At 41.3% G+C, this 14,256-nt stretch overlaps 1 protein-coding gene across 1 annotated transcript in view; it reads right to left on the bottom strand.

Moving 5' to 3' along the window:
• Positions 1 to 14,256, bottom strand: part of LOC146074345 (dynein axonemal heavy chain 3-like) — a 1,013,923-nt gene that overhangs the window by 915,647 nt on the left and 84,020 nt on the right. The window contains 1 exon segment of the mRNA XM_083182299.1: positions 4,554 to 4,671. Within this exon segment, the coding sequence (XP_083038425.1) occupies positions 4,554 to 4,671 (118 nt within the window).

Here is a 14,256-nt window from a genome sequence, read left to right as displayed (position 1 = left end):
CTCCACAGTGTGCATGGCACCTGCTCTTGTTTTAATATTGCTTTTGAAATCATTGGTGCATTAGGATCTGGCAACAGACAATAAATATATATATATATATATATATATATATATATATATATGTACAGAAGTGCGAAATTACAATAAAATTTTACACAAACCAAATTTTGTCTAGTATAAGTGGTTTATTAGTGTCTGGTTCTAATGTGTTCTAGGTCTATTTTTCCTCCATTGTTCATTGCTGTAAATCACAATCTCACAGAATTATAGCCTATGAATAGACCTAATATGTTGGCTTTCATATCCTTACGTTAGCAGGTTTGGATAAGACAGGAATGGGAAAACTGGAGCAACTATAAATGTAGAGAGAAGCACCTCATTATTCAGCCTTAACTACTATGAGTAAATGTGGGGTCGAGCTCTGGCTTTCAGCACTACAGATGGGGCAGGCCTCTTCTTTGCTGGCGAATCTCCAGAATGTCAGCGCTGGTGATCCGCCAGCGGCCTGCCTCACCATCTGACGCACATCTCAATCTCCGTCGGCGGGGCAATGGGAACCCTGTCCGTCTCCGCTTCAGGGAGACTGACAGGGTTAGGGGGGTTGCGGGCAGGCAGCGGGGACCCCGGGTCACCACTGACAAGCCGGCGGTGACCCAGGGGAAGTGCTGGAAGCACCGTCGGAAGGGGACGCGCGCGCCTCTCTTGCGTGCGCGTCCCCTTCTCGCTATGGCGCTGGCGGGGGGATGACGGCTGGCATCGCCATCCCCTGCAAAGATGGGACCTGCCCCATCTGTATGTAATGTCATACTGCAATTTGTACAGCAGGTAAACCTGCATGCTTTAAAAAGCAAAGAATAAAAGTTGAAAGAATCAACTCACTTTTCTCAAAAAGGTAAAATATATTTTAAAGAGAGTCCTCTTGTAGTAAAAGAGTGATTTTAATATATTTATTGATTGTCACTATCAACCCTTGAGTATGAGACCATATTATCCTACTCTCATATGTTAACGCTTTCAGATTCTAGGAAAAGTGCAACAGGTCTATTCAAAATCACTCCTCTCCCACACCTACCATCTGGCCACATCCACCTGGAGGGGAGAGCCAGATTATCACCAAGTACTGTATGTGCAAGATCTATGTCCCCACACTGATGATCCACACTGTTGATGTCATAGGCATATTATAGGAATTGCAGGCTACTCAGACAGATGTCTGAATACTCTAATCTCTGATCTCCAAAAGATTTGATGATCTAAGGCAGGGGTGGGCAATACACATCCCTCCAGCTGTTGCTGAACTACACATCCCAGCATGCCTTGCATCAGTTTCAGCATTGGCCAAATAGCAAAACTAAGTCAAGTCATGCTGGGATGTGTAGTTCATCAACATCTGGAGGGCCGCTTATTGCCCACCCTGATCTAAGGATAGGGCTGGTGTAAATATAAACTTATGATAATCATGACGCATTTACCAGTGTACAATAATATCAAGCGAGCTCTGAACACATTTATTTGCTATTTGAAATCAGGATAATTAAGTCTATATTAAGTCTATAGCAATGGACAATAAGCAGTGGCGGTTTTTACCTATGGGCTGCAGCCCCCCCCCTGGTAAAATCCACCACTGTCTGTGCCTAAAGTGAAGCCAGATGCAGTCTGTGAGACTGCTATGGCTTCAATGTGACTAGCAGTGACTTCCTATTTGAAGTCCGACCTGCCAGACACTCAATGAAGTCCCATTGGGAGCTGTTCCCTCCCTTTCAGGATGCCTCGTTGTACGCAAATGCGCAGCAGTCCCCAAAATGGGTTCTGCACATGTGCAGTCCTACAGACAATACTGTGTATGCGTGGACCCGGGAACCTGATTAATCCTCCTGGGGCTGCTGTAAAGGCAGCCCATGGAGGCTTGGGCCAGTGCATGCGCAATATGTACGATGCGCTGGCCCCGTGCAGGGGACAGAAGGCTGGGGAGCGTGGCAGACGGGGAGCGCGGCTGACACGGATCACGGCAGACAGGGATCGCGGTGGGGGTAGTGGCATCAGAGAGGAGGTCCGCATTGCGGCAGCACCCCTCCTAAAGAATTGTAAGAGCCGCCACTGACAATAAGGCTTGAAGTATTTCATGTACCCACTGCCCACTTTATCACAAGATAAATATTGTAGGATTGTAACACACTACATGATTGCCTAGTTTAGCTGAATGGAGCGTTCACATTAGGGTACACATTTACCCTAGGTTTTCAGATTTTGGTAATATGAATATGTCTATCACAGTATATATGTGCAACAATGTTCCGATTGGTTGTAGGAGCCAGACAAACCATAAATAGGGATATTGCATGCCGAAGGCACGCCGCAAAAATCTACACAGTACTGCCTATTACACGTCACACACCCGATACATATTACCCATACCATAATGACCATTACACATTACAGTATGCCACACATCGTAATGCCCATTACATATAATACCACACACCATAATGGCCATTACATACAGTATAATACCACACATCGTAATGATCATTACATATTATGCCACATAAGTGCCGCTTACCTACATGCTCGTTACTACGGGTTTCATGTTCAATGCCAGGGGTTTCAGAGTTTCATGCTCGATGTCAGGAATCGCATGCTCCCTGCCAGGGGTTGCATGCTCTCTGTCAGGGGCTGCATGCTCTCTGTCAGGGCCCGGGGGTTGCATTCTCTCTGCCAGGAGTTGCATGCTCTGTGCCAGGGGTTGCATAAATTCCACAGCATCTGGTGCCACAAGCTGCATACACAAAATAGTCCCTGGGAGGCACAGATAGTGAACACAGCTTGAGCATGTGGAGACCAGTAGTAGTCACCTCTCATGTCTCCAGGACAGGGGACATTTTTTGTTGATCAAATACATTCTGATCAATGCTCTACCGGCTATGAAAAATGGCGGCCCTTAAGGTAAACTGGAGACATTTAAACTGTTACTGGAGATTGTGTAATCCCGGAATCCTGCGTTCTAGCACCCCGGGCACCAGCAGCACTAGTGCCCCTGCTGCTCCGACCCCAGTGTGCTGCTCAACTCCTGCTGGCCACCTCTAGTGAGCACGGTCATGACGTCCTGAAAAACCTGCACACAGTAAGACTGCACACAGGACACAGCAGGGGGGCGCCATGCAAAACTTTGCCTCCTGGAGCACAAGCTCCGCTGGCGCCGCCCTAGCTATGCCTCTGGTGGCACCACAATGCGTATACATCATAGCATGCCGCAATTAGTCATTCCAGCCTGCTAGCCCATTGACCAATAAATAGTGGGAGCACCACAGCAAGGTTATAAGAGACAAAAAAATCAGGTACAGTTACATACATAGTTTATATGTCTAAATATGCTCCTAAATTTAATTGGCATCATGTAATTAGCATAAAAAATCAGGAGATAACAGTTGGCTATGAAACAGTGATAGCACCAACCGGGTGAAACATATAAAACATATGATATTACAAGGTATGATATATATATAGTGTGTACGGAATGTCAGGTAGTAACAATTGCACTGTTCCCACTATTATCTTAACTATGTTGCATTGCTGACGTAAAATAAAATAAAAAATGTAAAAAATTAAACGTGTGTTAATTACAATAATCAATCCTTACTAGAGTAATACTTGTTTGATCCAAAAAGGATAGATAGTTTCTAACAGCATTCGCGACCCATTATCTGTCCCCTGCATGAAAATAATCATAAAGATTAAATACCTACTGAAAACCAGCTAGACAAGTGACCTCATTTACTGTAGTGGCTGCTTTTTTATCACTATCCAAATCTAGTTATTGAATTTTAGGTTCATAACAGCCTGGATTATATATCATCAGGTGCAGCGGTACACGTTTTTCTATGTATTCATTTTTACCACTGAAGGAAGTTATTTATTTAGTTACCTGATGATAGGTATCCATGTAATTACTCTTATAACTGCTCTAGCATCATGACTAACAAATGGATCGGCTACCATCACATCTTTAGGAACTGGAAAATGCAGTTCATTGCATTTGATCTAATATTCCAGACACAATATATACCAATAGTTAGAAGAGTTCTACGCCTAGATGAATTCAAGAAGTTTTAAAGGGCAAAAGATCATAATTTGGCCCCTCAGTGTATAATTAGAAATATAAGCATATGGCACTAGATAGATATTCCTGTTTCGAGTAGAACTGTTCTGTGTTTTATGATATATATTAAATAACACCCTCAATTCCCCTTTTAAATAAAACAGTACAATCTTTGATATCAGAGAACATTTTGTTGTGTCACATTTTGGCAGCGTATCTCTGTAAGCGCTATCTTTTATTCAAAGGAGTCCAATCCAAACCACATCTCATTTGTAACCAAAGCTTATCTCTGCTCTGCGTAGAGCATGCACAATATACATTTCAATTTCATGAACCAAGCATTGGAATATGGTACATGGCATCATTTGAACCATTATCTTAGGAATCAGCTTTCAATGGATTCATAGGAGATCTTACAACAAAAAAACTTAAAACATGACAACTTGATAGTACTTACTTTCTCTTGCTCAATTTATGCTGTACATTCTTATTCTTGACAATTCGAAGATCCTGGAAAGAAGGTTTTGGATTTAATAATCCAGCTGCATTATCTTGCTGACATAGTTCAGTATTCTCTAAAAGGTAAAAAATATTAAGAAATCATTGCATCAGAAATCTAATATAAATTGGGTCCAAGCACTTATACTTAAGACTACAATGGAAAATTCCTGTTTGTTCTGTTAATCATGCCTTACTACATTTTTTGATCATAAGTGAATTTCGCTATTCTTAATGTATTCCAGCTTTGAAGTGTTGTTGTATATTAAGGCATGTCTAAAAATAAATCATGTTTTCTTAAATAGGCAATTTTTAAATAGAGAAAAACATTACTCAATTTTATTTCATGGAAAACTGTTGAACAGTTGAAAGTTTCTTAAATAGAGGTAAGTTGAGTAATTACATAAATCACCACGTATTGCAGCATAACTTGACAAATGACAATCACAATCCAACATTCTCCTTCACATGATTAGAATGTTGTAAAAGTACCATCGTATTCTTTATTTTTGGTTCTTTGAAAAATAAAAAAGTATTTGCTTATTACAATATCAGAAATACAATCACATAGGCATATATTCAATGCCGTGGGCGAGCGGTGACTGCGAGCAGGACTTTTTGCTCACAGTCACCACTCACCCTGTCAGTATTCAACTGACCCCCCTCATTCGCAAATTCCCCCTCGCTCCGTTTTTTGAGCGAGGGGGAATTTGCGAATGTGCCTCCAAAAGCTGCGAGAGCCGAGGCTAATTACAGCGAGTTTGCTGCACTAGCCGCGGCTCTCGCAGTTTAGGGGAATCCTCGCCGTTCTGTGACGGCGAGGATTCCCCCAGAACGTTGCATAGTGCGAGAGGTCGGCGCGGGGGTTAAACTGCGAGGATCACTGGTTTTCTGTGATCCTCGCAGTTTAACCCCCTCGCCGGCCGCTCGCACCGGCATTGAATACATGCCATACAATAAGTATGCAAAATAAAAGTTAAGTATAACCCTTTCAAACATACATACAATTTTAAATTATACCAATGCCCGTGGAATAGCAATGGAGATATCATGGACAACTATTTATTGATGGATGATGAGAACAAAATCATTTGGATGATAATGATGAAATGTAATATAATGTTTACAGTTGTGTGAGGAAATACTCAAGGCAAAGAATATGTATGTGATATTCATACATACAGAGATATATTGTATGTAATAAACAAATGGTACTGCAGAACGAGTTAATCATTTGAATATTATGCACGCCCTTATCTGGAAAAGAAAGTATTTCAATACTATGAAAAATAAATGTTTGAGGACAGTGGTGAATGCATCAGTTTAAAATAATGATAGACAGGGCTAGTGATCCCATTGCAATTGTCTAGGGCACCAATGGTTAGACATTGTCTACAAAACTAAGTCATGGTATGTCACTTTTGCATGGTCTTTAATGCCACTGCATTTTATTAAAATATTTATTTTAATAAGTGTGCCACAGCAGTTAAAAGTATATTTTTTTCCTCAACCTATTGTCCACTAAAATCTTCTATGCTGTTGTTGTACCTGTAAAGAATTACCTTCTCAAGCTAACATAAGCTAATGTTTGTTGTTTAAAAAAAAAAAAAGATCAAGGTGTATCAATTACAAGGACTGCCAAAGCAAAAAGGAAAATTATTATTTTCAATAGGTCTATCAAAATATGCTGTCAAGCAATTGAGCTGCTCCTGATTGGCTGCCCAGAACCAATGCTAGGTAGCATTTCACTTTAAAGAAGGTAAGGGAGGATTTTTCTACATTATATTGCTGATAGACCAGAGGTTCTCAAACGCGGTCCTCAAGGCACGCCAACGGTCCAGGTTTTAGGTATATCCATGGCTCAGCACAGATGGTTTAATCAGACTGTCTGAGTTACTAATTAAGTCACCTGTGGCCAAGCATGGATATACTTAATACCTGGACCATTGGGGTGCCTTGAGGACCGCGTTTGGGAACCTATGTGATAGACTAAATAGTTGAATGCCTCCAGTTTGAACTATCCAATTTGACATAGTCACCATGCTTATCTGGGGGTCTTTTTCCATAATTTTTCACAACAGAGATCCAGTGATTTGTATTTTGTTGCATGTAAAATCATAGAAAGATGATTTGGAGTGTGTAATGCTTGACAAGAAACTCAACAAAGAGTCGAGGAGAGAGATTGAGGGTCAGCAATTCTTAAAGAAACTAATAGAGTCCTTAGAATGACTTAAAGATAGCAATCCTGATTGAAAGACTGTAGAGAAGCTACAAGATGTAAGGGGCTTTGCAATTCTATTATTTTATATTCTGGTTTAATGGTACAGTGTGCTGTCAATGAATGCACTTTTATATTGAAAATTGATGGTTGGGGACCTACATTTTCACCAATACAGTATACTGCAAACACTGGTTGAAAGGTTGCTATCAGATATTCATTCGCAGACTCATTTCAATATAAGGTATACAGCCCTTACTTTTTGTAATAAGAATGTACAGTGTACATTTTATCAAAGAATGGGAATGAATCTTACAAGTTTTCCCTGAATCTTATGAATCTTATTATATTTGAGAAAAAGAGGATCCTTAAATATATGGAATCAGAAATAAGGAATAAAAAGACAGAGATTAAATAATGAAAAAGCATGAGGATTTTAAGGCTAATAAAATGGTCTTCAAATGATAAGAAAAATATTATGATCCTGACACATCTAAAGAACAACTGAAGGACCAAAGAAGCCTTAATAGTCGGAGAGATAGAGACTCAGGTACTGATCATAACTCATTAATCAATCTTAGGAAAAGTGAACTCATGTTCTAGATAAATAAAAAAAATGGATTGGAAGCAAGACATGGTGTGTTGTCAACCAAAATACACTAATGCTGGGCACATACCCAAAGATTTATCTGTCCAATCTATCTAGTGGGAATAGAAATTTGGTAAGGTGTGGAAACAAATCAGAATTGAACATTTGCTCCCAAACAATGGAAAACCATCAATGGTCCTAATAAGCCATGTGACAACAAATTTATCCAAACAATTGATTTTGTCCATTTTCCAATGTTTGGCAGCAAATGGTTGATTGTCATACACTCCCATGCATTACAAATTTTGTTCCACCATAGAGATTGGAGAGACAAATCTTTAGGTGTGTACCCATCATAAAAGTATAATCAAGCCCATTCATTAAAATGACGGAGATAGCGAAAAGGATCTTTGATTAAAGGCTGCACTGATATTATATAGGAAAATAGGATAGAATATATGCTTATAAAAGGCTTAAATGAAAACGAAAGTAAAATGACATTGATAAATAATCTAAAAAGAAGACAAGAAGCGTGGGCAAGTATACAAGGCTTTTTTAACTTGTCAAGACATGTGCTAAGCAACTCCGATGTTTCATTACTCAATAATGGACTTATTATAACTAAAAACCAAATTGCCTACAATACAGTACAATATCTATTGTACAATAAAATGTTATACATTTTGGAACAAAATTAATTTAAGTTTGGAGGCACACTTTACTTAAATCTATGTGTTACTGCTATAAAGACAATAACTTTCCTTAATGGTAACATTTATTTATGGAAGTTTTCCATTTTATTTATTATGCTTTACAATTTTATAAAAGCTATACATATGTTATATTGATGGTGTTGGACTGTTCAATATAACATATGTAATAATAATATAACATATGTTCACATATGAATTTGGGAATATAGCAGTACAAGTGATTTAGGGGCCTATATATTAGTAATCTCAGCAGTACTGGAATAATTGTAATCCCTCTTGCAATGGACTTAAATTTTTCACTAAAATATCCCAGCTATGGGCCTGATTCAGAGTTGATTGCTGATGTGCAAAATTGCAAACCATTCAATTATTAAATGACTGTGCATGCTTATGGACCGTAGTATACAGTACATGTGCAAACTGAAATAGCGACAGAAATTGCAAAAATATCTAATCGCAATCCCCTTGTAATTTGCCAGACGAAAAGATGTCACTCAGAAGGGCCCTCTTTTAATAAATTGGCTAGTGTGTATGGGTCTTTAGACTAGTATTACATAGATACAGATAGTGGTAGATGCTCAATTACTTCAGTAATATTACTCAGGTGCATGAGGGAGGGGTTAAAACTGAGTAAGTAAACAAGACATTTTTCCCCCAACACACTGAGTAGTATTAGTAACCAATCTTGAACACTACATGATAATAGAATTCAGAGATATTGGTTACATATACCTGTACTATTACATAGCGCTGATACATCAATGTATGCAGAAATGGCTGTATACGTTTAATTGTATTAAAAATGGTCTTGGATTAATAGGCGCATTAATATTAAATTTACAGTTAATATTACTGCATACAAAGTTTAAATTTTAGATTTAGAACGAAATACCAAATGTCAATATATGTGTATAGGTGTATGATGATTTACAAGTAGTCATCTCAAACAGTGGAAAATAAATAAAGTGATAAAATAGAATTGCAGCAGTGATCAAAATTAATCAATTTCCATTATATACAAAAATTCACAATAATGAGAATATCTGAGGGACTCATAGCCACTGGGACAATGGGGTGGGGGTGGAGCTACAGCTACAGGCACCAAGGAGAATAATATTCAGGCTCCTCCACGCCCCTACAGTCTTCAGTTTTTGAAAAGCTAGCCAAAAAGGAAGAGGAAGAGAAGAAAGGAAACCATGCAACCAAAAAAAAAAGATAAAGTTTCAGGAAAACACAGACAAAAACAACTCCCCTCATTGTCAGAACAGTGTGTGAGGGTGGGTGCCCAGTGGCCACCATGGATTCCGAAAAAAAGGATTTTACAGGCAAGACCAAAATCCATTTTTTCCTACCTATGGTGGCCACTGGGATAGTGGGATGTCCCAAAACTATCCCTTAATGGTAGGGAACACACATGAGCTGCACTGAGGACACAGCGACCAAAAGCAGAATCTGCTGTGGTGAACGTGTCAAATTGGTAATATCGAAAGAAGGTGTATGACAAGGAGCTGCATGACACAACTACTCTGCAGAGGCCCCCTGACTGGTTGGAAAACCATATACGGCGAAACATGTGATAAGGGATAAAGCTGATCATTCTGCAACTGTCCGAGATGAGGCAATTGCCAACAAAACAACTGTTTTCTACGTTAACCATCTGAGTTCTAGTCCAGTGGCTCAAATGGAGAGCGTTGGAGTGCTGATAAGACCAAAGTTAGGTCCCAGGGTTGAATAGGTGGTATAAAGGGAGGCTGAATATGGAGGACTCCCGGTAGGAATGTCTGGATGGCCATTTGTTTAGCTAAGCGCCTTTGAAAGAGGACCGAAAATGCCGACACCTGTACTTTGAGGGAAGCCAATTTTAGGCCCAAATCCAGACCAGCCTGTAAGAAGGTCAGGATCCTGGGCAAACGAAACTCCCAGGGCCCAAAGCCCCTTTCTGAACACCAGCTGAAAAAGGTTCTCCAAACCCGGTAGTAAACTCGGGATGAGGAAGGCTTCCTAGCAGCAATCATGGTCTCTAGACTCTCAATAAGCTGTGCGCCTGAAGCAGGTATATGGTTAGGCAGAGAAGGTGTTGGAGACTGGGCCAGTAGTAGGAGATCGTCCGTATGGTAGCAGGCACACTCCTTGAGCTCTCAAGGTCGCTGCCATGATAGCCATGACCTTGGTGAAGACTCTTGGTACCATTGACAGAATGAAAGGCAGGCATGAACTAGTAGTGACAGTCCCTTATTGCTAACTGGAGGAACTTTGCCAGCCACCGAGCCCGAAGCGTGGCGAGCCCCGCGAGGGGATGCGGAATTATGAACGCTCGCCACGCTTGGGGCTCAGTTGCTCGCTGTTCTTGCCACACTTTATAAAATTAACTCCACGCTCACATGGATACTGGGGGTATGACATGGATAGTGGGTGAAATGTGTGTTGTAAAAAAACAAGATGTAGGCCCAAGTCACACTAGGTGATAGTGGGCCAAGTGCGCCTGACAGGAGTTGTGTTTGCCAGCTGCTGCTCAATGACAGGATAGTAGGTCCTGTACTGAACACAATAGAAACAAGAAAAGAGGGGGTTTTGAGCAGCGCTATTGATTCAGTTAGAAAAACAGATTGGTTAGATCTATTTCAAGATTTATTAAGTTTTCTAAAAAGACATTAAGCCAGTTGTAAGTTTTGCAATAAAACAAAGGAATATTAAAACTTCAATTCATCTCACCAAACCAAACAATATGTATGGGAGTGACCAGGAGAGTCCCGATGGTGCAAGTCCAAATAGAATGAAATTGTCCCCAAAAGTGCAATGTGGAGGGAGGACAAGATGGATCATCCAGGAGTGGCCCAAAGATGGCACAAATAACCAACTCCAACCGCTGGCTGTAGTGTAGCGGGATGATGTCCTCAGCCTCTTATTTTCATTTGCAATTGTGGTTATTTGTATCCCAATTGGAGGTTGAAGGGGAGTCCAGATGGAAATATTCGGGTCTGCAACTCACCATCCCTCACCATTTACAAACCACCAAGGACTCTGGGATTGCAGACCCCCTTTTTATCTCATCTGGACTCCCCTTCAAAGCAACATGTGCCAGAAGTAATCTGATCTTGTAAGTAGTCTATCTGCCCATCTACAGTATGTCCTCAGAGTCTGAGGTGTTTGGAGGGACCAGAGGAAGGTGGACCCTCCGCTTAGGTTGGGGTGCCTTTAACCAAGATTGTAATTGACACTTGAAGCAACCATTGTACGGAGATAGACAGTCCCTGCACCCAAACAGGCCCTGTGTTCACATCAGCTTGTGCAGTCTGCACAACATCTGCACTAGCAGAGAGGGGTGTGCCGGCGCTAGCTGCTTCAATAAGGTATACTCAACGGTTTTAAAAAAGTATAAATTTATTTAGCACAATAGTCTAACAATACATTTCTAAAAAACATATATGTATGCATACATGAAGAATAAAAAATGAAAGATAAAAATAATGAATAGAATATTCAAGTGGTGCTGTAGTATTTTGATATGAGCAATTTGCGCAATAGAAAGTCTAGGACTCCATAGTGAAATTGTATATTACCATCCTTTTTGTGTATCACCTGGATATGGGGAAAAATATATGGTTGTTCTTTACCAGACCAAATGTGTTTATGAGAAATCTCTTATTATAGTTCCCCCATTCTTTCACCTCTGGTTTCCCCCTGATATTATGATATTTTGTGGACTTATGTATTATATGGTTTTCGTTATGATATATTTACCAAAAATTCTGATTTTGTGCCATTTGAATGTTTAGATCCTACAAATAAGAAAGAAATCTATATATCTGTTTTTTCCTGTAAAATCTAGTATTTTTTAATGCCGATATACCCATCGGAATTATATACTAACTGTCTCTGTCATAGATATTTATAATAAGATCAATTGATGCCCCTCGATCTTGACTAAAGAAATTCTTATCCCACAGATATTTCAGTAATCCCTAGGGATTGTCCGCCGAGTGGTACATCCATATCACAGGAGACGCCGTTTTTGTTGCCCGACAACACTGGGGGCGTGTATCACGTGCAGTATGCGACTGCACGTGGGTGCACGTATACTCCGTGAAACTGGGGGCTGAGCCGGCGTCTCCTCTGTCTGCGAGACGGCGCTGCATCACGTGACGCACCGTCACCTTGTGTGTGACGTGTCATCATGATGCGCCCGTTCCTAAGCAACGCGGCAGACACAGCATGGGATATCCGTGGCGGCGAGCGGGGGCTCCCTCGGGTGCCCCATGCTGCACTGAACGAATCTGGAACCTCAATATGAGGTAAAATTTATGTTATTATAACACGATTTACTCTGTGCCTGGTTCCCGGTCATGTGACCCAATAAACATGTCTATTCAGCATGGTAAATGTTTATTTTGTTATTAAAATGATTTTCTACCAGTCCTATCTGCCTCCTGGACTGATATAACCTAATAATCTATTATTACTCAACGGTTATTTTTAAATCTTGTATGTATGTTAACCTGTAGGAATACATCAGCCTACTACAACAGGTGCTAATTAACACAGGTGTACCAATTAAACACCAATTGAGCATTAAACCCACTGCTATTTAAACTGGGCTGTGACTACCAGTCCACACTTGCTCCTGAGGAAGCCGGCCACCGACAAGCTGGGGAAACGCGTTGAGCCTGATATTTCACGTGTCTGGACCCCCCATCCACCTAAAGAGTGACCAGTCCTTTTTTCTCCCGACAACGATTAAAATACTCCACTTAAAAACTGGACTTTCATTTGGGATATACGCCATATTCCTAATCCAGCCAAAAGGAGGACATTCGCCAAATAGGGAGCCCTTGACAATACAAGGCAAGGACATTCTGGAGTCACCTTCCCTGGACCAGCCCCATATCCAGGTGATACACAAAAAGGATGGTAATATACAATTTCACTATGGAGGCCTAGACTTTCTATTGCACAAATTGCTCATATCAAAATACTACAGCACCACTTGAATATTCTATTCATTATTTTTATCTTTTATTTTTTATTCTTCATGTATGCATACATATATGTTTTTTAGAAATGTATTGTTAGACTATTGTGCTAAATAAATTTATACTTTTTAAAACCGTTGAGTATACCTTATTGAAGCAGCTAGCGCCGGCACACCCCTCTCTCTTTGTAACTATTTTTTGTTGGGCTTGACAACCCAGTGCCCTGTGCTTAGTGATAGCGCACCACTCAAAAACCCTCTTTTTCCTCCATCTGCACTAGCAGGCTGGCTGCAGCTAACTGGGAGGCTAACTCCTTCATTGCTGATTAGAGAGAAGCTGCCCAATCTGGTTCCACTGGTGTGTGTCACGATCCGAGCTGTCAGACAGACTTTCCTACCGGCTAAGTGCCTCCGCAGGTTCAGCTTGCGGTCCAGACGTCATCCCTGCCAGCGTCCTGTCTCCCAGTGACAGTCCCCAGTGCACGGCAATCCACCTGTCCGCCGCCATTGCTCCCAGTATCCAGCATGGTATGCACAAACACACTTTCCCGCCATAGCAGACATGGGGGCTGCCATGTTCTTCCCAGTCACATGTCTGTGCTGTCCAATCCTGTTGGTTCTGATCTCCCTGTCATACTTCATCGGTTAATCCTGGCCACCCAGTGGGGATAAGTATGCTGGGAGCTCTCAGAACCATTGCTAGTGCTTCAGTTGTCTCCAGTGTATGGTCAGCTGTCCTTGTCTCCGTGCAAGTGTATTTCTCTGCTGGTGTTGTCTTCCATGCTGCAGTGTGTTCCAGGTTGTTCCATCTCCTGTGAAGTCCAGGTTATTCCATCGCCTGTGATCCTGCCTCGTCAGCCCAGCGACCAAGCCTAGCTCCGGGACTCTGGTCCTTCCGATGCTCCAGCATCATCCACCATCGATGTTTCATCGCTAGTCCGATATTCCGGATCTCCTGCTTTTGTCCGTCATTCCGGACCCACAGTCATCTCCCGTCCGTCATTCCGGACCCACAGTCTCCTTCCATATCCGATACCCGAATCCGATGTTCCCACATCATCATCGATAGTCCGATATTCCGGATCTCCAAGCCAAGCTTCCGTCCGTCATTCCGGACCCACAGTCAAGCTCCAGTCTTCCGTCCGTCATTCCGGACCCACAGTCTTCACATCC

This window comes from Crinia signifera, chromosome 4 (assembly GCF_055691185.1).
Source record: "Crinia signifera chromosome 4, ASM5569118v1, whole genome shotgun sequence".
In the NCBI taxonomy this organism is placed as follows: Eukaryota; Metazoa; Chordata; class Amphibia; order Anura; family Myobatrachidae; genus Crinia; species Crinia signifera.
Note: the sequence above shows the minus strand (reverse complement) of the source record. Positions and strands in the feature narration are given on the sequence as shown.